Source organism: Coturnix japonica, chromosome Z (assembly GCF_001577835.2).
Source record: "Coturnix japonica isolate 7356 chromosome Z, Coturnix japonica 2.1, whole genome shotgun sequence".
Taxonomy (NCBI): domain Eukaryota; kingdom Metazoa; phylum Chordata; class Aves; order Galliformes; family Phasianidae; genus Coturnix; species Coturnix japonica.
This window is the reverse complement of record NC_029547.1, coordinates 8,420,685-8,445,873: the sequence shown is the minus strand read 5'-3', so window position 1 is coordinate 8,445,873 and position 25,189 is coordinate 8,420,685. Positions and strand designations below refer to the sequence as shown.

The window sequence follows — 25,189 nt, the reverse complement described above, 5'->3', positions numbered from 1 at the left end:
ATAGGCAGAAGCTCCCACCATAGCCAGGCCCACCCCTCCAAGCCCCAATAACACCTCACCTCAGGGCTGATCTGGGCAGGAACGGTGGCAAACTCTGGGTTGGAGGCAAAAGCTGTCAGGTTGTCCACAGCCTCTATGAGAGGAGCTGTGGCTGCGCGGCACCGCTCCCGGTTCTCTTCATTGAAGGCACCATCCAGGGCCTAGTATATAGGAGAGAGCAAAGTTATCTAGCCCTGAGCATACCCTATCTCTGCCCATACTGCCCCAGTAGGAAGCGCACCTTGATGGTCTTCACCAGGTTGGCTGTGCTGTTGGCAACCTCCTTAGCTGACTGGACAAACTGCCGCTTGGCAACAGGGTTGGCGGTGCGGGAGGAGGCCAGGCGGCAGGTGTTGCACAGGGCTGACGTGTGCTTAGCCACAATGGTGGCTGCTGACAGCACCTGTAGAGAAAGGCAGAGTGAGACAGGACCCACAGCATCTCCCCATCCCTCCAATACTCCCTTTTAGACAAGAAAATGCCCATCACAGCAGCCCACTTCATACGCACCTGGGACTGTGTGCAGGCAGGGTCCACCAGGTTTTGGCAGGCCATCTGGATGGCCTGGTTAGCTCTGGCAAACTGAGTGGGGTCTACCAAGCCCTGCTGTCCAGCCTGGCTGTTGGGATCAGAAACTCCCACCAGGTAGGCAGCCTGTGAGCATGAGAGATGCAGTGAGGGACTGTATGGGGGCAGAGGCAGGCAATAGCTCCCTGCCCCAGGAGTGATGTGTGAGGCTGGGACTGAATGTATCTCACCTGGGCTGCTGCCTCCGTGAGCCCGCAGAGAGCTTTGGAGGCGGCACTGATGGACTCTCCAAACTCAGGCAGCTTGCTGTTCTTTGCATTCTGGGAGATGCCAGCCATGGACTCACCCAGCACCTGCAGGATTCATAGCCACTAGCTAGAGACTACCTCCTGTTTGCACTGAGTGCTCCAGATTCAGAGCTCACCAAGATCCACCAGATGAGAAGTGAGGGAGGAAGCTCTTTTCCCGTTGCCACATTTGCCCTCACATCCTTCCCCAAACCTCACCATCCTTCCCCAGCATCCACCCTTCTGCTCTGCTCCTGGCTCACCTTGGAGTTCTCCATGACACTGTCCAGGCAATTGAAGTAGGACATGTCATTGACAGTCTGGGTGGGGTTCTCCAACAGTTCCTTCACGGTCTACAAAGACAGAGATGCCACGTAAAGGGAGGTGCATTCCCTGCATCCCACGCTGTACTTTTCTCCCCCTGACAGACATCTCAGCACCCAGCCAAGCCCAAGCAGAAGAGGTGCTTCTTCAGCAACCGAGATGCTGCTTCTCACCTCCAGCTCCCTCAGAGCATTGTCACACTCCTTCTGGCCGGGAGCCTGCTGGGTGCACATGGTGATCAGCTGGTTTATGCTGTCAGTCACAGCCCTGTCGGGACAGGGGAGGGACACACAAGGACCAGTGTTAGCTTCACCATCCATCACTATTGCAAACACTTTAACTTGGCTTTGGGGGAAAGGTGCAGGAAATGGGAAGAGGCTCTGGTTATGAGACCCTCCTGCCCACCCAAGGTCTATCTCTTTCCATAGACTGCAACAGGAGCCAGGTTAGGATTACATTAGATAAATGGTCACAGAACAGCTCCATAACAATCTGAGTCTCACAGAGGCAAACATTTGGCCTAAACTGAGCCTCCTGCAGCCCAGCATAGCTCTTGGAATTTAACCACCTCCCTCCATGCACTGCAAGCGGTTCTTCCTACCGTGCTGCTGCTGCCAGCTGGCTCTTGAGGTTGGGCGATGTGGGGTCAGCAGAAAGTGCCTTTGCTGCCAGCAGCAGCTTGCTGGAGGACATGGAGATGCTCTTCAGGTTTGATACCACCTGCGCCTGGTCTTCTTTGTTCTGCAAGGAACCAGTAAGAGTCACCAACAGCAGCTTCCCAAGCTCTGTGCCCACCCTCAATCTCTTACTGCCATTTCACCCAGTCCATGGCTCTCCAAATGGGTGTTTGCACTCACTGGAGATAGGCTGGCCATCTCCACTCCTGCCTGCAGGAACTCATTGAAGTCCTGTCCAAATTTGCCAGAGGATTTGGCCAGATCCTGGGGTGTACCACGTGACGCTTGCACCAGCTCGTTGGCAGACTGGTTGAGTCCTGCAGCAGCCCGGTTCAGTTGGCTTTGAGCCTCCTGGAAGGTCTTGTTGCTGGGAGGGAACTGGAGGCAAAGAGAGCGTCAGGAGCTGCAGTGAGGTGGTGGCAGCTGGATGGGCATTCCACACCCAACAGCAGGGTGAGCATCCAGCTTTGCCCACCTCAACACTTCCCGGTTCCCCTTAGCCCCAGGCTGAGCTCACCGAATCTGAGAGCAGCCTCTTGCTGGCCTCTCCCACCATGCGGATGGCAGCATCCACGTCCCGCTGCCCAGGCAGGCAGTTCACGCAGCGATTCAGGGCCTGTGACACCGCCTTGGCCACCTGCAGAAGATGTCAGCAGAGCTTGTTCAGCACCCACCCTGGCGGGCTGCCCTCATCCCATAGACACCCAGGGGCCCAGACCCACCTGCACCAGGCGCTGCTGGCTGTCAGGGTCCCCAGGCTTGGCCACGGCTTTCCGTGCCTCCTCGATGAGGTTGTTGGCCTTATCCATCACATCACTAGCGCACTCCAACATGGCACCCTGCACCTGAGGGTCCGAGCTGTTGGCTGCCACGCCGCGGGCAGCCTGGCTGAGAGAGCGCAGGGCTTGGGCCACCTCCCGGGCTGCAATGCCTGCCATAGAGGAGAGCAATCAGTCAGCGAGGGCCTGGCCCTGTGCCACAGCCTGGCTGGGGGCTGAGGGGTGGTACCTGTGTAGTTCTCATTGCCCTGGGCCACCTCGCCCAGGAGGTGAGCGATGGCAGAGGTGACAGCCTTGGTGCTGTTCCCCAGGTCCTGCGCACACTTCTCCATCTGCAGGCAAACAACATGGAGGGGTTAGGCACCATGACCCATACAAAGGGGTTCAGCTTCACCCAGGCCTGCCTGCCCACCACCCCACATGTCCTCACCGTCTCTCCTGGCAGAGGCTTTAGCTTTCCATCCCTGGCAGCTGCCTTTGCCTCCTTCAGGTCCCTCTCCAGGCTCTGCACCAGGCCCAGTGCTGAGTCAATCTCCAGGGGCCCACAGGCCTCCTGTGCCTGCAGTGGATGGAAGGACCGACAGCGTTATATGGAGCTCATGCTGCAGGGAGGGCCATCCCACCCGCCTGCCTTCTGACGGCCCCTCACCTTCTGTGCAGCCGTGCGGAGCTCAGCCAGGGCTGCAGCCAGGTTCTTGGCACACTGGCTGAGCTGCATGGCTGAGGCCTGGTCAGTGATGGTGGGCACGGTGGCCTTGGCTGCAGCAACCATCTTCCCACCAGGCTGTCAAAAGAGAAAGGCATGAGACACGGCACGGCACACAGTTGTCTTGCTGCCTGCATCCAGTGGCAGATTAGCTGGTACCTGCAGGAAGTTCTGGCTGGCGGCGATGAGAGCCAGCTGGGCACTGGGGCTGTCTGGCTGTGACTGGCTTCCTCGCACACCCTGCACCAGCATGGGGATCTGGTCCGCCACCACCTGTGAGCAGGGAGAGCAGGGTCACTGCAGGGGACATGGAGCGTGTGGGCACGCCGATGGCTGCAGCTGCTCAGGCTGCTTTTCTCCCTGTTTTACCTGTCATCCCGCTGACACCCAGACTGTGCCCCCACACCCCTCACCTTGCAGCTCTGCACCAGCTGCTGCTGTGCAGCAGGGTTCTTGTTGGAGGCAGCAGCATGCTGTGCGGCGGCGATGGTCTGGGTGGCGGAGGCAGCTGCCTGCTTGGCTGCGTGCTGTCAGGAAGAAGGAAATCAGGAGTCAGCCCAGCACAGGAGCTCTGCCACAGACTGAGGTCCCACTCCCCACTAAAATTCTCCCACTCCAACACCATCCTTCTTCCCCCACCACAGCCCAAACCACAGCCTCACCTCCAGCTTGTGCACGAGCTTCTTCTTGATGGCATTCTGAGCCGCAGCGTTGGTGGCCATGCGCAGCCCCTCTGCAGCCTCCCGCAGCCGCTGCTGCTGCTCCTCGCTGTCGGGGTGGGCGGCAGCCCCCTGGACAAAGCAGAAAGCCATCACACCCAGCACGACCCCCAGTTCCCCTATCATCCTGCCAGAGGTCGCTGTGCTCTGCCTCTTGCCCCAGCGGCTCCTCCCGTCTGCCACCAACCTTTGCAGCCTCCACCATCTTGGCTGTGGCATCGGCCAGGATTTTGGCTGCACTCAGCAGCTTGCGTGAATTCTCTAGGTCCGTCTCTCCCTCTGCATCAGCTTTAATGGCATTGACGAGGTCAGAGGTGGCCTGCGCCAGAATACGAGCCTGCCGCACCATTTCCCCTAGGAAGGAAGGAAGGGTGGCTGTCAGCAAGTCCTGAGAATTGCCCTGATTTGCTGCTTCGCTGCACCAGCCCCTCACTTTTGGGGCAAGCTTGAAGCATGAGCCCTCAGCAAAGCATGACTCCAGAGCCTGCTCCAGCTCACTGTGCCCCTCAAGCCCACCATCCCCAGGTGCTACCAGCCACTCTTACCTGCGTCTCCCATGGAGCTGAATATGTTCTCAGTGACATTGAGGATGGTGTCAGTGGCCTGGTCGTAGCGCCCGATGGGCTGCCCGCCAGTGGCGTGCTGCTTGATGTGCTGCAGCAGGTCGTTGAGGGCCTGGGTGACAGCGGTGGCTGCCACCCCCACCTGCTTCAGCAGCTGGTCATCGTTGGTAGCTGCCTTAGAGGCCTCCACACATCCCTCTGCCGACTTGGCTACCAGCTTGCCAGCCTCAATCAGCTGCTCCTGGCACACTGGGGAGCTGATGGTGGGAGCCACCACCTGCAGGGCAGGAAAAAAGCTGGGCAGTGTTGCCACCCCACAGCCCCCTCTCTCCATCCAGCATCCCATGACCCTGATGACTACTGTCCCTGACCCCTAAGAAGGATGATTCCAAAGAGCCAGGGCCAGAGGAAACAGAAACTCCTAGTCCCAGAAGCAACAAGGTGAGGGTTGGTGCTTACCTTGGTGCAGGCCACCAGCTGGGAGGTGGAGAGGGCACACTGCGTAGCAGCTGCAATCACCTGCGTCTGCAGGGCTTGGTCTTCTGTTTTCTGAGCCACATTCTTGGCCTTCAGCACCAGCGCAGCGGCAGCACTGGCCACAGCCTTGGCCAGCTGCATCAGCATGTCCTGGGGGGGACAGACAGGGTCAGAGCTGGAGCCACCACAGAGCCAGGCACAGCCGCCTGCACGGCTCTCGTGAAATATTCAGCAGGGAAACATGAGATCAGGGGGCCTTTCCGCCACCCCTGCCTTGCGCTGAACTCCTGATGTGTGGCTGGCAACACCTCCAGCCCATCCCTACAGCTGGGTGCTGAGGCATCTCCCAGTGCTGGGACACTGCCACGGCCAAAATCATCGCCCGGAGCAGCTCAGCAGCACCACCCATGATGTTGTCACAGGGACAACCCACGTGGCACCTCTGATCATCCCGCAGCCAGAACCTGCAGTGAGGCCCCATGCTGCCAGGAGGCCCTGCGGCACACAGCACGCAGCAGGATCTTCCTGGCAGGACGCCCGGCACACCGCAGCCATCAGGATTCGCTCCCATGCTGCGCTGCTGGATGCCACCAGCAGTGCTTGGGGCAGGGAGCTCAGGCAAGGTGTACGGGGCACAGCTCTTCCCATTGCAGACAGCAATTAAGCTGCTGCCAGGCCCGTTTTCCTTCTGAGGGCATGCTTGCAGAGCATAAACAAGGCAAACACACCACCACCAGGCTCCTGAGTGAGCCCTAAAGCCGCTCCCTGCTACAGCAAAGCCTCTGGCCACCAAGCAACATCAGAGCGTCCCCACACCTACTGCAAGCCAAAGCCTCTCCTGCTGCTGTCCATCACCCTGTCAGACGTGGCAGCAGCCTGGAGAGCACATGCACCAAGCTCAGGAGACCACAGTTCCCAAAAGCACAGCAGCTGCCTGAGGAAGAGTAGCAGCCACACTGTATGAAGAGCCCGGAGAGAGGAAGCAAATACACTCGGGTCTGGTTGTGGTGCAGGCTATACAGCCCGTGATTTCTAAACCTACCCCCTGCCCTGTGCCAGCTGCATATAGGATTGTCTGGTCTTCAGTGTGGGCCCCCGGAATGGAACTGCCCCCCTGACACCTCCTGCTACCTCATCCTGTACATGCTGCCTCTGTCTCACTGCGTCCACTAGCTGTTCTGTTCTTGGTGCTCTCTCCAGGCTTTGCTGAGCCATACTGAGGCCTTGTGGCTGCAGTGAGCAGAAACCTCTCATTTCTGGAGCACATTTTGGTCCACACGAGACCAGCTTCCCTCTTCTGCCTCTGCTGTGCTGAGCAGTTACATGAAACCAGCATGGGAAGAGCTCAGCTCAGCAAAAACAACAACCACAGGGCTTTAGCTGTCCCAGATCCCTGCTCTGGGCAGCCAGGCACTGCAGGCACGAGGTGGCAGCCGGGGCACTGACCCGAGTGCATAGACTTCTGAGAGCTGATCACAAGAAAAGCAGATTTTCTACCAGAGCCCATCTCCAAAGAATTCAGCTGATTGTCCCCAGAGGAGCAGCCCTGACATCCGAGAAGGGCAGACACCACCAAGCCATGCCTACAGCCCCCTTTTACCGTCTTTGGGTCTGAGGAGGGCGGGATCCAAGCACACCGGCTTTCGGGCATCTACATGGGAATCCACAAGATAAGAGGCATTACATGATGGCGGCTCTAAGGGCAGGGATGGGAGTTGGCCTGTCTGCTACCCCAGCACAGTCACTGTGCACGGGTCAAGCTTCAGCACGGACCTCTCCTGGGGCTCCTGTGCAGGGCAGAAGGATTTTCCAAGCGTATGTCCCCACGCACAGCCAGAGCTGCTCACCTGGAACCGAGGGTCAGTGTCACTCTCCCCAATCTGCTGCAGCAGCTCTCCACTTGTCTGGCCCACGAGGCCAGCGGCCTGCAGGAGATTCTGGCGGGGCTGCAAGAAAAGAGGCAAAAACATCAGGTTTTGGGCAAGCCCTGCACCAAGCCGCTCCCATGGCTCCCACTTATCCTGGTTCAGCTCCCCAGTGCCCCCCAGTCCTTCCTGCTCCTTTGTACCTCAGCGCTGGCGGGCTGTGCTGTCTTCAGCAAGTCTGAGACGGCGCTGGCCAAGTTCTTGGCTGCCTGCAAGAGCTGCCGCCCATTGCCTCCTTCATCCTCCATCAGGGCAGCCAGCAGCTTCACACCCTTGGACATCTCAGTCAAGTTAGAAGATATGGTGGTGACAGCGCAGCCCACAGCCGTGTAGTCTGTATCTGCTGGATCCCCTGCACAGGAAAGAGAGGGATGTGGGGATGCTTGGAGAAACACCAGGAGCACCCAACCCTGTGCCTGGAGTAGATGCGCCTGAAGTTAGTGTGATTCATGAGAAGCTCCCTGGCTCCTACATCAGTGCAGGAGGTCTGGCACACTTGTGGCTGCAGCCACAGCTGGAAGTGGACAAATATACTTCTGACTTAGAAGGGGAAGGATGGGGAGCAGTGATGCTGGGGTCTCTACAGAAACCATGGGAGCCCTCTGGGCTTACACGAAGCAGGCTGAATTCAGCACTGGCTAAGCCAGGCTATCTCCCTCCAGAAGGGCAGAAACCTCAACCTTCACAGAATCATAGAATGGGTTGGGTTAGAAATGACCATAAAGCCCATTCACTCCACTCATTTCCATCCCCCTGCTGTGGGCTGGTTGATCCCATCAGCTCAGACTTCCCAGGGCCCCATCCAACCTGGCCTTGAGCACTTCCAGGGATGGGGCACCAGAACTGTTCTGAGCAGCAATGCCAGTGCCTCACCACCCTCCCAGTGAAAAAATTCCCCAACATTCAATCTAAATATCCTCTCTTCTAGTCTAAAGCCATTTCCTCCTCATCATATCACTGTCTGCCCGTGTGAAAAGTTCATTTCCACTCTGTATATATGCTGCCTTTAAGTACTGGAAAGCCAAAGGCTGGATGATGAGAGACCAAAGCCTTCTGCTGTCCTACCTGCAGTAAGGTTGACCACTGAGGCTGTGCCAGCAGTGATAGCATCCACCTGGGAGTGGATCTCATGCTTGGACTCATCCATCTTGTTTTTACGCCAGGCTTTGGAAGCCTGAAATGAGGAAAAGAGAGTCAAGAGGTGAAAGTAGTGGGGAGCTGCAGTGAGATGTGAGAGAGGAGACAAGAAGAAATGAAGGAAGAGCTGCCACCACCCAAAACTCATCAGCAAGTCCAAAAGCTACAAACACAGAAGATGCCTCAAGACAGAGTGTCCCAAATTCATTCTGCAGGCAGCAATCTTCCTGTGAACTGCTGACACTTCTCCTTGCCTCACCCACCCCACCAGCAAACTACTACCCCCAGCAGCCTGGCACCCCTTCCCCAGGCACTCACAGCATCCTGCCCGAGGGGCGGCAAGGTCTCGAAGTCATCCAGCGTGGCCTGGGCTGCGTTCACAGCTTGCATGCTAGAGTTGATGGTACCTGTTAGCGCCTGTTGTGCTGAAGTCTGCAAGGCAACAACACAGTGAAGAGGCTGCTTGGGACAGTGCTTTAGGCAGGTGCTGATTGCAGAGCCCCTGCTCCCCATGGCAAGCTGATGCCAGGCCAGAAGGATGGGTCTGCATGAATCCCCTGGACAACCTGGAATCACCTACCAGAGGAGGCATGTGCCCTCGGTGCATCTGGCCACTGGTGATTTGTAGCTGGGCCTGGGGCATCGTCCCCACCTGGAAGTTCTCTGGGCCCCCAGCCCCTGTGCGCATGATGGCTGGCAGTGCAACCGAGCCCAGCTCTGCTTTGCCCACATGATTAAACTGCTGCTGCAGGACAGTTGACCTGGAAAAAAGAGAAGCAGCAGCAGTGAGTACCTCCTCCCTGGACCAGCACTTTGGCTGCTCCCCACAGTGCTGCCCTGAAAGCTGAAGGATGCCACTTGGCAGCCACCTTGCTCCTGACAGACTTACTTCTTTGGAGACACCGAGTCTTCCAGCATGGTGGACTCCTCATCTCCCTCCAGGCCAAAGTGGTCTTTGCTCTTTTTCTGTTGAGGCAAAGAGAAAAAGCATTGGTCAGTGCACACCTCACAGTCCCTGCTGCTGCCCAGGCTGGAGAACTGCCAAATCCATGGGAAGTCCCCATCTGTCCCCAGCAGCACCATGAGCACAAGAAGCACCTTGTACTTCTCCCAGAAGAAGAGCAAACTGCTTTTCCCTGAACTTGCCTTTTTCAGGATGATGTCAATGTAGCCAGCAATCAGCTGGGCGATCTGCTCCCCCTCTGTTGTCTGTACCGAGTAGTAGCCATCCTGGTAATCTCCAAAATCCTACAAGGGCACAGCACTGGGTTGCACCAGAGCAGGATGCTGGCGCACATCCTGAGCCCCTCTGGTATGTGCTAAGCACTGTGGCCAGTGCTGTGCCAGCCACTTTCTGCCTGTTCTTGGGGTCAGGAGAGGAAGGGAGCAGGGCACAGAGGGCTGAGAGCTGGGGCAGGCTCCTACCAAGGTGAAGCTCTTGGGGGAGGCTGCCCAGCGCTTGATGTTGGTCAGGCTCCACTCCTGGATCACTTCCTTGGTTTTCTCATCCACACGCATCACACACTCCTTAGTGATCCCCAGCAGACGTGGCACCAGCTTGTTCTTCCCCTTCATCTTCTCCTGCAGGACATGACAAAGGGGTTAGGGGGCTCACCCAAGAGCTGTGTGTGCAGCAAGCAACCCTAGGGCCACAACTCCAGATATGGTAATCACCACATGTGTCTTGAAAAGGTCATGGGGGAAAAGCAGGAACTGAGTGGGAGGGCAGTGCAGATAAAAAGCCACAAAGTCCTTAAGTTGGCAGTAGGTTGCACCAGGGGAAGTTCGGGTTGGATATTAAGAAAAGCTGCTTCTCAGAAACAGTGCTAAGGCACTGGCACAGGCTACCCAGGGAGGTGGTGAAGTCACCTCCACTGGGGGTGTCCAAGAACCAAGGAGATGTGGCACTGAAGGATGTTGTTAGTGGGCATGGTGGGGATGGGTTGGTGGCTGGATTAGATGACCTTAATGATCTTCCCCAACCTCAAAGATTCTATGATTTAAAGAAGGGTAGGCAGATAGCAGGAATACAGGGAGAGCTAGAGCAATGCGGACTGACAGGTAAGTGGTGGGTGGAGATGCAAAAGATGAAGAGATGCTGAAAAGGAAGACTCGGCCAGGCAGCAGGAAAGGCGGGGCTGAAGAGCTTTTGCTCTACCTTGACTAGGAAGAAGGAGACCCCATAGGTCTTGAGGGAGCGGGCCAGCTTCACGTAGCGAACTTTGGCCTCGATCTCACTCATGTTCCCGCAGTTCTTGTGGGCCTGTAATCACCAGAGGACATCAGGTCAGCTACTGTGTTGCCTTCACAGCTTCTCCAGGCTCTCCCCCTGCCCTACCAGCATTCCATTTCCCACCCACACTATCCCTCTGAGCCCCTGGAACCTCAGCGCTGTCACATCTGCCCAACTACAGGCAGACAGTCCTCTTCCTCACCTGCCAGGCTGTGATGTGCTGCAACAAAAGCAGCCCAGACCTCTGGAAAGGAACTGTGACAAGCCTGATCTCAGCACAGCCTCGCACTTACCATAAAGATCTTGCGTTCCCCTTTCTGCTTGATGTATTCCTTGGGCAGGAAGTCTTTCAGCCTGCCAAGAGATAGCAAAATCAGCTCCCAAAGCACAGCCCAAAGCCAGCATTTGTGTTCCCCTATGAAGACGCTTAGCACAGAGCCTTGGACAAAACCCCACCGGTGCAGAGTGTTTTTGGGAACAGGAAGGATGTGGGAGAGGTCACCACAACTAATGACAACTCCAGGACCCAAAACCTTGGAGCCACCCTCTGGGATGATGATACCCTGGAGGACAGAACTTGGCACATGTGCAGAGGGACACCCTGGGACACTCACTCCAGAAAGCCCGGCTTGTGCTTCTGCTCGTTGTGCGGCCCGAACTGGATCTGGCACTGGTAGCCAGCAAACTCACACGCTTTGTCAAATGAGACAGGGTGAGAACCGTTAAGGATGTCATCACGTGCCTAAAAGGGGAGAGAAAACACTGGGGTCTGCCTTGTTCCCTTCCACATCTGGTGGGATCTGTGCCGGCATAGAGGAGCTAGCCAGACACCTGAAATGCCCCTGTGGCTGCTCCTGACCAAACACCAGATGGGTTGTCACAGGGCAGCAGTGCTGTACCTGCACGTAGAGCAGGTTGAGCTGTACAGGATCTCGTGAGTCCACGTTCTGGTCAGAGTAGAAGAACTTTCTTCTCAGCAGTAGCGTCTCGTTATCATCGATGCCTTGCTCACGCAGGGTCCGGCCGTGGTCCAGCCAGTTCACTGCAGGTGATGGCAAAGTGTGAGCAGGGATAGACGGCCAGGCAGGGACAGACAGACAGAGACATACAGACAAACAGGTGGCCTTGCTGCCACTCCCACCACCCCCAGCATGGGATGGTTCTGTCCCCAGAGCTTGCCCACACATACACTCGTCATCGGTGTGCAACTTCTGCTTGAGTTTCTCCATCTTCTTCTCATCCCGCAGCAGGGTCTTATCCTTTTTGAGGGTGCCCGTGACCTCCTCCTTCTTCTCCTCCATGATTTCTCGAACCAGTGAGTACTCGTCATAGTTGGTGATGCCTGCAAGAGCACACAACACTGACCCAGTGCTGCTCCCCTGACACCCCATGTTCCTCTCTGCCCCACGATGCCACCCCTCCTCTCACCAATTCGAGCACATATTGTCATCAGCATGTCTGTAACGGTTTTGGAGTCGTCGACCATAACCGTTTTCACAGTTCCATCCAGCATGCGGATCTTCAAGGGCCGCTGCTTCTTCTTATACTCCATAGTATCCTGCAGGTACAACCAGCATAACTCCAGCAGCCATACAGGCCACAGCGCACCACATCCCCCTGGCTCCCAACTCCCCAGTGGGACCACGGGGCACATACAGTGCTGGCTGGATGCTTACCCCATTACGAAGCATGTAGTAGTCCAGTGCCTTCCCAGCCTCCAGCCAGATCCCCTTCTTTGGGTCTTCATCAGAGAGGAACAGCCCAAAATCATTGGCTGGAAAACACAGAGATTCTGTCTGGTTTGGATCGGGCCACTGGGATGTGCACAGGACAGCAGCACCCCTGAACGCTGCTGGAATTGATTGCAGTGGCCACGAGACCAGGGAAAGCCTGAGTGGGCAAAAAGCTGGCAAACAAACTGCAGAGTGGGTGTTTTACATCTGTTTGTCTGCATGAGAACTCATCTAAAGCATGCCCACACAGTGCTAACTGGGAAGTGGCAGTCACAGCTGACAGATGAGCTCAGAGTGGTGGCTGACAGCTCTCTAAAATGCTTGATGCAAAATATAACAACCAAAAGATGATGATAAAGTGCTGAGCATGGCCAGGAAGGGTGCAGGGAACAAGGCAGAGTTTGCAAACACAACAAGAGAACAGCAGAAGTGATGGACCAGGAAGGGCAGCTGCTTGCTGTGAGGGACTGAAGAAGGATTTGATGGAGGTTTAGAAGGTAAATTTGTGGAGAACTCTGATGTTCTGCAATCCTGCCCACTAGGGTGGGTCTGCTGCTGCCCAGGGACAGCCCTGGCACTGCTGCTACGAGAAGTGCTGCCCTGGGAAAAGCCCTCCTGCTCCCTGCCAGCAGCCTCTGGTTGTGTAAGCAGGCAGGGAGGGGGAAATTCCTGAGCTGCCCCATGCCTGCCCAGCTCATGCTGTGCAGGGGATCCTGCTGAACAGAGCAGGGAACCAGTGAGGCTGCCCTTTGTTGGCTTTTGGAAAAGCAAGCTATTTCCAAAGCCAATTCTAAAAGGCTCATTCTAAAGCACTGAGAACCATGCAGCTCACTCAGATCCCTACACAGGAGGAGAGAGGCACTTCCTGGGGTAGGGCAAGAGCGGAGCAGGAGCTCAGCACAATGTGCACGGAGGTGGCATTCAGCCACAAAACCCAGGCAAAATGCAGGGAACTGGGCAACACCTGTCCCAACAGCTCAGGACTCCCCTGTGGGGCAGGAAAGCAGGCTCAGGGGGGTTTGCTGGGAAACACAGGCAGGGTGTGCTCAGATGGAACTGTAACAGCATCCTGGAAGAGGAGCAGGGCAGCTCCAAAAGGGACCTACAAATGTCACTGGGTAAGGGCAATAAAGAGAAACAAAAGAAAATGGTGAGCTCTGAGGCAGGGATGAGGTAAAAGCAGATAAATGGAAGAACTGCCTTGGGGATTCCCAGCATTGCAACCTCAACATAGGAAGCCACGGACTCCTTTGCAGCAGGGCTGAGTTCCAGCTGCTGCCGGCAGAGCAGAGGGCAATGGTCAGAGCTGGGGCTGAGCAGCTCCCTTTAAGGCTCTCTCCTCTCGCTTTATGAGCAGCCTGGCACAGACCCAGGGGCAGGAAATGCAATGGCTGCGGATCCGAGTAAACACCCCGTCCCCCTCTGAAACCGAAAGCCATGGTTGTGCAGAGCGAGAAGGCATTTCCTCTGCTGCGCCAGGAATCTGCTGCTCCCAGATGTCACTGCCTTCACCCCCCCCTCCTCCCGGAGCTGGGGGTGCCTGTGCTTGGGAACCACTGGGACATGGCTCAGCATCCCGAGGTGCTTTGTCACCCGCTTAATTTTGAGTCTGACGGCAGCGGGGAGATATTACAGCTGACAAAGCTCAGCACAACGGCAGCACGTCACGGCACCACTGAGAGCTGCCGGGGAGGGTATATGTTCCCCAAGAAAGGAAAAGTTAACTTATATGGTGCAGGAATACCCGCTGGGAGCACCGCAGTTGTTGGAGCCCACCGAGCCCTGGCCAGCTTTGTGCAGGCACATAGGAGAGGGAACACAGGAGGCAGGGAAAGGGCTCATAGAGATGGACACATATTTCACTTCCAGTGCATTTTTCCTGCCCCCTCTCCAAGTCCCCAAAATTCTTCCCAAGTTTCTGGGAGGAATATTTCTAAGATTCACTGCATGTTGATGGGAAGCCTAGAGCAGATCAAGGGCGGCACTTGTTGAGCTGAAGAAACTGTTGCCAGTTCTCATGTATCACTTATTTTTGAGCAAGTGACCTTACAAGGTGACAGCCTCTGTGCTCAGGTGAAATCTGCTCCTCCTGGAGCTCTTTTGTGACACTCTGTATAGCTGAGCAATTCCTTCATGTCTGGGAGCCTGAACACCTTGCTAGAACCAAGGTTACTAGAAACAGCTCTATCAGAGCAACCCCTCCAGTTGCTACAGAGAGGGACCTGCATCCCTCTGTGCGACGGAAGGACTACCACAGAAAACCTGATTAGCAGGGGGTTCAACCAGATGATACCCAGAGGTCCCTTCCAACCCCTACAATTCTGTCTGTGTACAGACCTCCAAAATGATACACAGAGCTCAGACATCTTGCAGCAAGATAACACCACTGAACTCCAGCTCAGTGCTCCAGCAAACACTCATAAAGCTTCCCAAGCTCACAATCAAACTTCTTCACCCAAAGTATGCAAGATGCCTTGAACCGAGCTCTCCCATCCATCATGTAGCACCCGGCAAACACCCTGTGGGTGCAGAAACCCAAACCTTGGGGGCACAGAGCAGGAAAGGAAGCTGTGAAGAGCTATTAGATATATATTTTAGAGATGCAAACAGCAGTGCAGCAGCAAGCCATAGAGCTCAGCCTGAAATAAAGCTGCAGGAGTGTGCTGAAATTATGGGTGCTTAAGGGCTGCCCACCCCAGGCAAGGGAGAAGAAATTAGGGCAACTCCAGGGCTGCCAGAAGAGGAAAAAAAGGGTGCAGCTGTGGAAGCAGAAACACGCTTGCAGAGGGCAGGGGATGAGCCCCACACTTACGCTGTCCCATCTGTGCCTCGGGCACGCGCTCCCGGATCATGCGGCAGGCGTCGTACACCATGGTGGAGGGCTCAAACTGCATCGTCTTCACCACATTGCCAATGCTGATCTTCAGCGAGAGGGCAACCATGGTGGCGGCCGGATTATCCCCACTCCTGTGTCACCTGCTGAGGACACGACATGTCAGATCCCACCGCCAGGCACTGGGACATGATGCTGGGTGGGCTGTGCTGATGCTCACCCCTCTGCAGGTGCCTGGAGGTGGTGGGGGAGCAGAGCTCAGAGCTCAGATCCCAACCCAGGAGCAAGTGATGGTGGTGGAGAATAGGGGTACAGACAGAAGGAATTCAGATGGAATTCCCAGCCTGGCCTCCTAATGCAGAGCCCTGGGGTTGCTGTGTCCACATCGTGCACCCAGCGTCCCTGAGTGTGTTGTGCTCGTGCAAAGCCGCGACCCACAGCACAGAGGAAATGCATGTCAAGTAGTGTGCTGAGATAAGGCAGCACTGTGCGACGGAAGGGGCTTTAATTAAAACTGTGGCAAAGAAACCACAAGAAGAAAACCTCACGTGGTGCAGGGTCTGACCCCACTATCGGGATCCTGCAGGGAGCCCTGTGGGGACCCCAGGAAGCGCACACTGTGCTGCTCGAGGAGACAGGGGCTGGGGTATCACCGAGCTTGCTGCAGTCTGCTCCAGGGGGCTCTGGAGCTTCCTCCCCACAAGATCCCGGCGGCCACAGGGCTCTGCTCGGGAGGAGCGCGGTGCCGCCTCCACCAGCGCGTGGAGCCGCTCCAGCTGCGCATTCCTGAGCCGTTCGGCAATGCAGCGCAGGAGCCCCGTCGGAGGCCCTCGGCCCCCGCCGACGAGGAATGCAACGCGAGCGGGACGGCCCCGCACGCAGCCGCCCCGCAGCTTCACGGCCAGGAGCCGTAAGAGGCCGTCGGGGATCCGAGGGGACCGACGGGCGGGGCGGCTGCGGCCGGCGGGACTGGGATCGTTCTCTTTCCTAAATCTAAAAATACCCCGGAACGGAGCGCTGAGCCCTTTCCATCCCTCCCCCCGCTTCTGCCTGCAGGGCAGGGTCAGGGAGCGGGGAGGAAGAGGAGAGCAGAGGCAAGCAAAGTGATTGAAACTGTCCCAAAGCAGGACAGCACTGCAAAGAAAACGGGATGCCGCACCCGGCCAGCAGAGCGGCTCGGCCTCACTCGTGAATTGCTGCAAAATCGGCCCAGAGCTGCAGGATGTGCTGGAGGGGAAACTGCAGAGCGACACGGGCAGCTCCAGCTCTGCGGGGCCGGCAGCAGCCACACGTGGCCACCATCCTGCACCCCAAATGGTGCTGTGCCCCCAAATAGCGCTGTGCAAGGCACTTAAGACACGTAAAAACCAGAGGCTCGTTGCTCTTTCCACGTTCTAAGGAAGTGCTTTGAGCACTACCCTCCACCAGTGTGTAAAGCAGAAGTAGTCTATTTAGAGCAGCCCTGTAACAACGTGGCGGTGGGGAAGGTCTGGCTGACTGCTGCCTCACACGGGATGGGATGCACGGGGAAGAGCTGGGTAGATTTCCACACTGGGGGTATGCATGGGGACAGAACACGGGTCCACCGCAGGGGTTGGGTGCATTTGGGCATCAGAGGGCAGCGAGAGCCCTTCTGTGGGCTCTGCGGAGGCACCAGCACGGCAGGAAGCAGATGTGGGGCTCTGTGCTGATGACAGCACCGGCACAAGGGCCACACCGTCATGGTGCCCTGAGGGCACAGACCAGACAAAGTACAAGAAGAGGACTCCCAGCCCCAGGCTGCTCCACTAGGAGGTGAAAAAAAACAACGAAAAGCCAAACGATGTGATGAATGCACACCAATTTTCAGCACTGGCCGCCCTCCAGGGAGAGCAAACAAGTCAGCAGCGCTCGCTGGTAGGCGAGGCAGATAAGCCAGCACAGCAGCAGCGGCTGCGGGCACTTCTGCATTTCTCTTCCCTTCCCCACGACGCCTCCGCCGCCATCCCCGAGGCACAGAGCGATTTTCCACCCCATGACGTCGCCGCTGTATTTATACCTCCCGGCTTCACAGCAGCGCTGCTGCAAGCACGGGTACAGAGAAAGTTTTATGTTAGCAAAAAAAAAAAAAAAAAAAAGAGAAAAGAAAGAAAACAAAGCAGAGCCCGACCAGGTTCTACCGCATGGGCTGTGCCTGCAAGGCAGCCCCACTGCACGCCCGTGGCACACATCCAGCGGCCGCAGAGCTTTCCCGAAGGAACCGAATTCACTGCCCTGAGCTCGGGGAAAGGGTCGGCAGTGTGACCGCACCAAAGGAAGTTCCCACAGCCCTTCCGCTCCTGCGGGGAGCACCCCGCACCTCGGCACAGCACAGCACTTTAAGGACTGTAACTGCTTTGTTCTGCGCTTTCTTGTGTGTGTGTGTGTTGCTGGTTGTTTTTTTTTGGGTTTTTTTTGCTTTTCCTTTTAATCATTTCAGAGAGCTCAGCGCGGTTCGGTCTCACGCTCCGACGCCTTTCCCCTCCTCCACCGAATGGCAGAAGTTAATGTTTTAACCCAGAGGCAACAGCGCCGGTCCCGCAGCACCGCGGATCCCGGGCGGGCAGCTCGGTGACTCAGCCCCACGCAGCTCGGCTGATTCACGCCGCTTCCTCCTCTCCGGCGGCCGCGGCCGGTTCGTGCCCGCCGGGGATGGGCGCCGTGCGGCATCGGGCTGACAGCGGGGACGGCGACTTGGTGCCCGGTGAACGGCTCCGGGACGGCTCCCTGCAGCACGGAGCCGCACCGCACCTTCCCCACCCGCATCCTAAAGCGACGGCGGGAACGGGGGATGCTCCGACCGTCCCACGCCCCGACCCGCCTTGCAATACAGCCCCGCAGCGCAGCGGCACCCACGCCCGCCGGCCCGCGCGGGGTGTCCCCGTCCCGCAGCATCGCTTCCAAATATGGGTCTGGAAGAGATGCAGCCCCGGGGCCGGGCGGGGGCGCGGAGCTCCGGGGCCGGGCGGGGGGTTCAGCCGCAGGGTCGGACCGCCTCGCTCCCCACGCGGGGCCGCGGTCGCGCCGTGGGTGCGGGAAACAGGATGCGGCCGCGCTCCTCCCGCACGGAGCGCCCAGGGGCGGCGGCCAAGCCGGGGTGGGGCGCGCCCGGTCCCGCTGCGCTCCGCCGCACGCGGGGTCTTATCACGCAGCGCTCCCCCCGCGCACCCCAACGTTCCCCGCGTTGGCAGCAGCCCCCACCCCGCGCCTCGTGCCGCCGCGATGCCGCCGCTCCGACCGCTCTCCCCTCCCCCCCGCTCCCCGCCCAGCCGCAGCCCCGCGGTGTCGGTGCGTGGCCGCCCGTCCCGGTGCCGGTGCCGGTGCCGGTTCCGTACCTGAGCGCGGCCGAGCAGCGCGCTGGGGCCCGCCGAGGCTGAGCGGCACAGCGCCGGCACCGCCCCAGCACCGCCCGCCGCAACACGCAGCGCATGCGTCGGGGGGAGCGGAGCGGAGCGGCGCGGAACGGCACGGCCCACGGGCTGCGCTATAATGGGCCGTACTGGGCCGTAAAGGGCTGTAATGGGCCGTACTAGGTTGTAATGGGCTGTACTGGGCTGTAATGGGCCGTACTGGGCTGTAATGGGCCGTACTGGGCTGTACTGGGCCGTAATGGGCTGTACCGGGCTGTAATGGGCCGTACTGGGCTGTAATGGGCCGTACTGGGCTCTAGCTGGGCTGTACTGGGCTGTAGTGGTCTGTAATGGGCTGTAGTGGGCTGTAATGGGCTGTAGTGGGCTGTAATGGGCTGTGCTGGGCTGTAGTGGGCTGTAATGGGCTGTACTGGGCTGTAATGGGCTGTACTGGGCTGTGCTGTGCTGTACTGGGCTGTAATGGGCTGTACTGGGCCGTACTGTGCTGTAATGGGCTGTACTGGGCTGTAATGGGCCATACTGGGCTGTAGTGGGCTGTAATGGGCTGTGCTGGGCTGTGCTGGGCTGTACTGGTCTGTAATGGGCTGTACTGGGCCGTGCTGGGCTGTACTGGGCCGTGCTGGGCTGTACTGGGCTGTGCTGGGCTATACTGGGCTGTACTGGGCCGTACTGGGCTGTAATGGGCTGTACTGGGCCGTAATGGGCTGTACTGGGCTGTAATGGGCCGTACTGGGCTCTAGCTGGGCTGTAATGGGCTGTAATGGGCCATACTGGGCTCTAGCTGGGCTGTAGTGGGCTGTAGTGGGCCGTACTGGGCTGTACTGGGCTGTACTGGGCCGTAATGGGCTGTAATGGGCCGTACTGAGCTGTAATGGGCTTTACTGGGCCGTGCTGGGCTGTACTGGTCTGTACTGGGCCGTACTGGGCTATACTGGGCTGTACTGGGCTGTACTGGGCCATACTGGGCCGCATTGGCCGTACTGGGCCGTACTGGGCTGTAATGGGCCGTACTGGGCTGTACTGGGCCGTATTGGCCGTATTGGGCTGTATTGGGCTGTATTGGGCTGTATTGGGCTGTATTGGGCTGTATTGGCCGTACCGGGCCGTGCCTTGCTCGCTCCCCGCTCCCCCCTCCCTCTCCCCGTTACGCCGCGTGGGGGCGGGACGTGTCGCGGGTGCTGCCGGTCTGCGGTCACGTCATCGCATCGCAGGGCGCGGCGCTGCGGTCGGGCCGTGTGCTGAGCGGGGCGGCACCGCGGCCTGTTCCTGCTCCGGCCTGTCCTTCCTTCCTGCTCCGGCCTGTTCCCTCCGCTGTCCCGGTGCTCCTGCTCCGTCCCGGTGCTGCTCGGAGCGGCCCCCGCCCGCTCGTTGTGTCTCCTCGCCCCGCTCGGGCCCACAGGCCCGGCCCGCCCCCCTCCTCCCGCCGCCGCCCAGGCCTGGCCTCCCCGTTCCCCCTTTGGCTCCGCGGCTCCTTCGTGCTGTGTCTGGGCGCTTCCCGGTTCCGATGGCAGCCCCCGAACCTCCGGCCTCGCTGCCGGATGGGGATCTGCTCGATTTCCTGCTGAACGATGAGGCGCCGGCGGAGAGCCCCGCGGGGGACGGCTCGCTGCTGGGGGACTGGATGATGTCGGAGCTGGAGGTGGGTCGTGGAGCAGCCGCTGCCGGGTGCCGGCAGGAGGGTTGGCTCCTGCTAAGCTGGAAGTTTTTCCCCGCAGCTCCTGGATAAGGAGATGGACAGCTTCATCAGTTACCTCCTGAGCCCCGCTGAGGACGAGCCGTGCCCTCTGCAGGGCTGTTTGCCTACTGACAGTGACAGCAGCACTTCTGAGGATCAGAACCCGTTCCATAGTTCTGGCAGCGATGTTACCAGCAGCCCTCAGAGCTCTGATATCGTACAGTTTGATCACAACTATTCCCTCCATCAAGACTGGCCAGCACTGGAAACTGTGAGGTCTGACATGGCAGAAGGAGATGTTTCCATTGACCTCGGTAAGTGATGTGTGGGATCCTTCTGTTGTAGCTGCAGGCAGTGCTTTGCCTGGTGTGGAGATTTGGCATAAGAACACAAAGTCATGTTGGAGAAAGATGAGCATGATGGCTTCCCACTGCCATAAAACCATGATTTCATGCTGCTCAAATCCGTCTGGTGAGCTTTATGGCAGCTTTATTATGGCCCAGACTTTGATCCTGTCTTTATTTCCTAGAGACGTGGATGTGTTTGGAAGGCACAAATGAGACACTGGAACAGAGCTGCAGCTTTCCTGTTGATGTTGCTGTGGATGCTGGACCTCAGCTTATGCCTGAAGCCCCCGTGCAGGTACTGAGCGTTGCGACTCAGGAAGTGTGTACTGCGGGGCACTGTGCTTTTGCTCACATCTCCTTTTCTCTCTGGGCATGGCCACTCTGGGAATGTTTTAAGGGAGAGAGTGGTGCTGCCTTGGAAGAGCTAATTCCGGTTCTGAAAACTTTCTGCACACTTTCTCTACCTACTAATAGACTCCCTTTACCTTGTGTTCTAAGTAGATGTATTTTTCTTGTTTTTGTTTTTTTCCAGTCCGACTTCCCAGAGCTGGTTCTGACTGAGGAGGAAAGGCAACTTCTGGAGAAGGATGGTGTTTCCTTACCAACCTGTCTGCCACTGACCAAAGTGAGTCCTCACTGCAGCCTGTAACTCCCAGGCAGACTTGGATTCCTCAAACTCTTGAGTGCTGAAAATGCAGAACAGCTTCTTGGTGGTGATGCACCATGCTCTCCTGCTCCTTGCTTTAGGGCCAGGTGATCCCTTGTGCACATCACAGGGTTTGCTTGTCAGGCAGATGAGAAGAGCAGTAAGATTTGGCTGCTCTTAATCTTTCACTTGTGACTGCATGCAGGAGGTTTCAGCCTTTTTCATCCTGCTTGCTTGGTACCTCCTGAGTTGTGTGCTTTCCATCTTCTTTCAGTGTGACCCACTTCTCTGGTACACCGCGTAACTGCCAGTCTTATCAGCAGGCCAGAGTTTGCTGTGTGATTTGTGCAGTTTGTCCAATGGTCTGAGAGGGACAGAGGACAAAAGTACATTGCTTTCTGCTTCTCTAAGCAGGGCTGAGTGCTGCACAGGGTTTGTAAGGGCTGGATTGTGTTCACCCAGGGCTGGCTGCTAATGGGAAATGGTTCTTGCAGGCTGAAGAGCGACTTCTGAAGAAAGTGCGTCGGAAGATCCGGAACAAGCAGTCAGCCCAGGATAGTCGTCGCAGGAAGAAGATCTATGTTGATGGCCTGGAGAGCAGGTATGAGCACACTGCAGCTCTGCTCTGCTACTGCTGAGGTCTTGCCACTGTGGGCAGAAAATAAGCAGACCCCAGTGGAAGATCATGAGCTTGGGGCATAGTCTGCCTGCTCTTTTGCACTTGGAGATGACCCACAGCGTGCTCAGTTTGAGCTGGATGCTGGCCTGCTAGGTCCATCATGTTCCCTGTGTCAGGCTAGATTGTAGAACAGACTGGTATCCCCAATGTTGCTGTGCTGCCAGGAGCAAGCATGCTTACAGGTTAGTATGGCACTTCCCTGAGGGACTGAGCAAAGATTTCATCTCTCTCGTCGCCCTTTTTCCCCATGCCCTGTGTGAAGCGTGGTCTCTGGGCTTTACCCCAGTTGATGTCCAGTAGACTCCACAAGCGCTTTAATCTGCTTCAGCCACCCAGGGGCAGTGGCTGATCCCATGCAAAGGGATACCAGAGAAGTCCCTGCTGTTGTCTAACAAATTAAAACCTCTCTGTTTTTCTCCCTCGCTGTTTCTCTGTCCTGGGCAGGGTGGCAGCTTGCACAGCCCAAAACCATGAGCTGCAGAAGAAGGTGCAGCTCCTGCAGAAGCAGAACATGTGAGTTCTTGTTATTCGACATGTCAGGAGATGTGGTGGGGAAGGTTGTTCCTCTGCAAGGATTGTATTCTGTCACTGGCACAGTTCATGCCTTAGCTGCTGCCTTAACCTACCCTGTTTACTGTCCTGCAGGTCTCTGCTGGAGCAGCTGCGGAAACTGCAGGCCTTGGTGAGACAGTCCACCACCAAAACTACCACAGCGAGTACCTGCATCATGGTGAGTGTCTTCAGCCTCAGCGTTTGTGATTGTGGGGTCTCTGCTGTCCCCATAAGCTTGACAGGCAAGCATTTATTGCAGCTTGTAATGCCTGTTCATGTCTTTTGATGAAGGCTTTACTGTTCTTTGTTTCCAGGTCCTTGTCCTTTCCTTCTGCCTCATTCTCTCACCCAGCCTCTACTCGTTTGGCAGCAGAGGGCCACAGCCGGAGTTCAGAGGTGAGTTCCCCAGGCATGATTCCAGGAAAAATGTCCGCAAGAACAGAGCACTTCCCACAGAGATAGCCTGAACTTGGGGGCACTTCCAAACCTAGAGCTCCTTGCCTGAGATGAGCACTGCTTTGCCTTTCCTTTCTTAGCCTATCTCCAGATTATTTCTCCCACTCACCCAGGTCTAGGGGTGGTACCACCAGAACTGCAGAGTTCCATTGCTGCTTGCAGCACAGGCTGTGCTAATGGCTGGCAGCTGTGCAGTGTTCTTTCCATGCCTCACAGGGAAGAGGCAGCCCCAGTTGAACAGTTTGTACTTACCTTGCAGGTTCTGTAGTGACCTGCAGGACCGTGAGAGGTTGATGCATCCTGGGGTGGGACTGTTGAAGCTGGCTCTGTCTCTTTTGCAGTCCTGTCACGGCAGATTCGTGAGTTCCCAAACAAGGTCTGGCAGGCAGCACCCGCTGTGCAGGAGGAAGCTGTGCTGGAGAGGCTCAGTCCAGAGCCTGAAGACACCTCGCTGTTGGGCAGCCTCAATCAGTCACGGGAGGAGGGGCAGAGTCCACCCAAGCCTGATCCAAGATCTGCATTCAACAGCAACTCATCCTCTGACCCTCCTGTGATAGCGGGCTCTGAACTGGGCCCTCCCCAGCCACAGGAGCAGCATTCCCAGAGAGACACCTTGCACTCAGAGGTGCTGGCACCATGGAAAGATGAGAGGAAGGAGTGGGTGGAGCGCACCACCAGCGTTGTCATCCAGCAGCTCCGCACCGATGAGATGTGACCATCCCCTCCTTGCTGCCTGACAGGGTGAGGCCGGGCACCCTGTTGGGGAGGGCCAGCCAGAACTGTGTTAACAGATAATCTGTAAAAGCGAACGCTTTTATATCGTCTCCTGATTGCTGGCAGCTCAGAGGGTTTAACAGAGGGGAATTATTTTAGAGATGATCTGTCCTTGCACTGCTCTGTGTATCTGTAACAGGAGCCTATCCAAGATGTGGTAGGAAGCTCAGGGAGCTTTGTTCCCTGCAGCCTTGGGCAAGCCTTCAGACTCACTGGGGATGGGCTCTGGTCCAGAGGTTGAAAGCATCTGGGCCTGAGATGTGAGTATATGTAGGCTGCTGCTGATGAATGCCGCTGCCTCGCTTCTTACCTGCCCAGATGGAGGTGAACAGGCTGGTTCCTGCGCTTATTACTGCATCTGGTGGCCACAAAATCGTGTTCTTTGTCCCTTACCTTTAGTCCTATAGTGATTTCTGATTTCTCAGTGTGATCATGATCTTTAGTACCCTGACAGGGAGTGGTCCTGCCCCTGCAGCAGACCCTGCACTTCCCCTGTTCTTGTTCACTGTTGAATCATGGGCAGAGCTTTTGGCATAGCTAGAGGAGATGATGGGGAGTTCTTCCCAAGCTGTGCATGCTGATTTCCTTCACAGAGGCCTGAGCCTCTTCTCTCCCAGAGCTCTGGGAGCTGGTCTTCTGCCCCTCAGAGAGATGAAGCTTTTTGCCAGACTACTAACAGCAGCAGAGAGCTCAGAGAAGCAAAGCCTCTTTTTCTGAAGGTTTTCCTTTCTGCAGCTCAGGTTCAGAGCTGCACTGTGAGCTTGAGCTTTGCTGCACTGACCAGCGAGGCTTTTTGCTGGCTCTGGTCACTCTGTGAGTCTGTGCAGAAGCAATTTGCACTGGGGCCTTATGTCCTTCCTGGAATACAGCTGAGTGGTACCTGTTAAGTGTATCTCCTTGTCCTACTTTAAATCTAAGCGGATGATGTTTCCTTGTTAATGATGGGAAAATAAAACATGCCCTCTGTGCAACTGTGCGCTCCGTGGTCTTTTCAATTTGGGGCTGGGCTGACCAGAGGAGGATGGGGCTCTGCAAGGGGTTGGGAGCATAGTGAAAGTACCCTGAGGAGCCCTGCTCCCAGCCCAGCAGAGGCCAGGGACATGCAAACGCCCTCAAAGTATTTCAGGATGAATATATGTTGCCAGCACACATGCACAATGACAGCATTCACAGCACTGTGCCACAGAGAAATGCTGTTACCACAGCGGAACTGTGCAGCTTCCCTTGTAGGAAGCACGAGTAACTGCTGTCTACCCCCACCTCTGCTTTCATAAGGAGGAACTGCACAACTGCAGGAAGGCTGCAAGGCTGGAGTGGTGCAATAGCCCCACTGATGGGGGGCAAGGGGAGGGCCCTGCCTGCTAGGAAGGTGATGGTTTCTAGATCACGGCTATGTATTGGAGTCAGGGAGATCACTGGATCCACAGGGGCGTGAGTGGCTGTGGAGTTCAGGCTGCTGAGCCCTGCAGAGGGTTTGGGGTACAGAAACTTGGAGAGGTGAACAGGACATGCTTGTGGTATGAAAAGGTCCTTGTGCAGATGAACAAGATGTTGAAAGTGTATGCCAGATTTCTTTGTGGAGCAGGAAAAGTGAAGAAAGGTGTCTGATGCCTGGGCCAGGTCTCTGAGCTGACAATAGCATGCTTCTAACAGGATGAGGCGGCTCATCCTGTTAGCTCTGAGCCCCTCAGTCTGGCCTTGGGAAGGCAGC

General features: G+C 57.0%; 2 protein-coding genes across 4 annotated transcripts in view; one reads left to right on the top strand and one right to left on the bottom strand.

Annotated features, from left to right (window-relative positions):
* The window catches only part of TLN1 (talin 1), a 30,046-nt gene extending 11,606 nt beyond the window's left edge, over positions 1 to 18,440 (bottom strand). The window contains exons 1-36 of one of the 3 annotated variants that reach the window (XM_015848342.2): positions 18,314 to 18,440; positions 14,940 to 15,103; positions 12,071 to 12,168; positions 11,823 to 11,952; positions 11,584 to 11,736; positions 11,294 to 11,436; positions 11,009 to 11,136; positions 10,688 to 10,748; positions 10,320 to 10,424; positions 9,587 to 9,742; positions 9,308 to 9,409; positions 9,051 to 9,127; positions 8,742 to 8,922; positions 8,480 to 8,593; positions 8,090 to 8,198; positions 7,168 to 7,376; positions 6,947 to 7,045; positions 5,082 to 5,249; positions 4,605 to 4,899; positions 4,247 to 4,413; positions 4,003 to 4,131; positions 3,754 to 3,867; positions 3,500 to 3,613; positions 3,284 to 3,418; positions 3,065 to 3,193; positions 2,864 to 2,966; positions 2,578 to 2,786; positions 2,373 to 2,492; positions 2,036 to 2,233; positions 1,780 to 1,919; positions 1,352 to 1,445; positions 1,118 to 1,207; positions 798 to 920; positions 550 to 693; positions 281 to 442; positions 60 to 200 (exon numbers count right to left, since the gene is read on the bottom strand). In XM_015848342.2, the coding sequence (XP_015703828.1) occupies positions 60 to 200; positions 281 to 442; positions 550 to 693; positions 798 to 920; positions 1,118 to 1,207; positions 1,352 to 1,445; positions 1,780 to 1,919; positions 2,036 to 2,233; positions 2,373 to 2,492; positions 2,578 to 2,786; positions 2,864 to 2,966; positions 3,065 to 3,193; positions 3,284 to 3,418; positions 3,500 to 3,613; positions 3,754 to 3,867; positions 4,003 to 4,131; positions 4,247 to 4,413; positions 4,605 to 4,899; positions 5,082 to 5,249; positions 6,947 to 7,045; positions 7,168 to 7,376; positions 8,090 to 8,198; positions 8,480 to 8,593; positions 8,742 to 8,922; positions 9,051 to 9,127; positions 9,308 to 9,409; positions 9,587 to 9,742; positions 10,320 to 10,424; positions 10,688 to 10,748; positions 11,009 to 11,136; positions 11,294 to 11,436; positions 11,584 to 11,736; positions 11,823 to 11,952; positions 12,071 to 12,168; positions 14,940 to 15,069 (4,770 nt within the window). In that variant the 5' untranslated portion in view covers positions 15,070 to 15,103; positions 18,314 to 18,440. 3 annotated transcript variants of the gene reach the window in all.
* A 978-nt stretch (positions 18,441 to 19,418) lies between these two features.
* On the top strand, positions 19,419 to 24,454 carry CREB3 (cAMP responsive element binding protein 3). The gene is made up of 9 exons (XM_015848345.2): positions 19,419 to 19,988; positions 20,065 to 20,338; positions 20,554 to 20,666; positions 20,904 to 20,996; positions 21,512 to 21,618; positions 22,141 to 22,209; positions 22,342 to 22,426; positions 22,563 to 22,644; positions 23,046 to 24,454. The coding sequence occupies exons 1-9, from the start codon at positions 19,854 to 19,856 to the stop codon at positions 23,417 to 23,419; spliced, it is 1,332 nt and encodes a 443-aa protein (XP_015703831.1). The 5' UTR covers positions 19,419 to 19,853; the 3' UTR covers positions 23,420 to 24,454.
* The last annotated feature ends 735 nt before the right edge of the window (positions 24,455 to 25,189 follow it).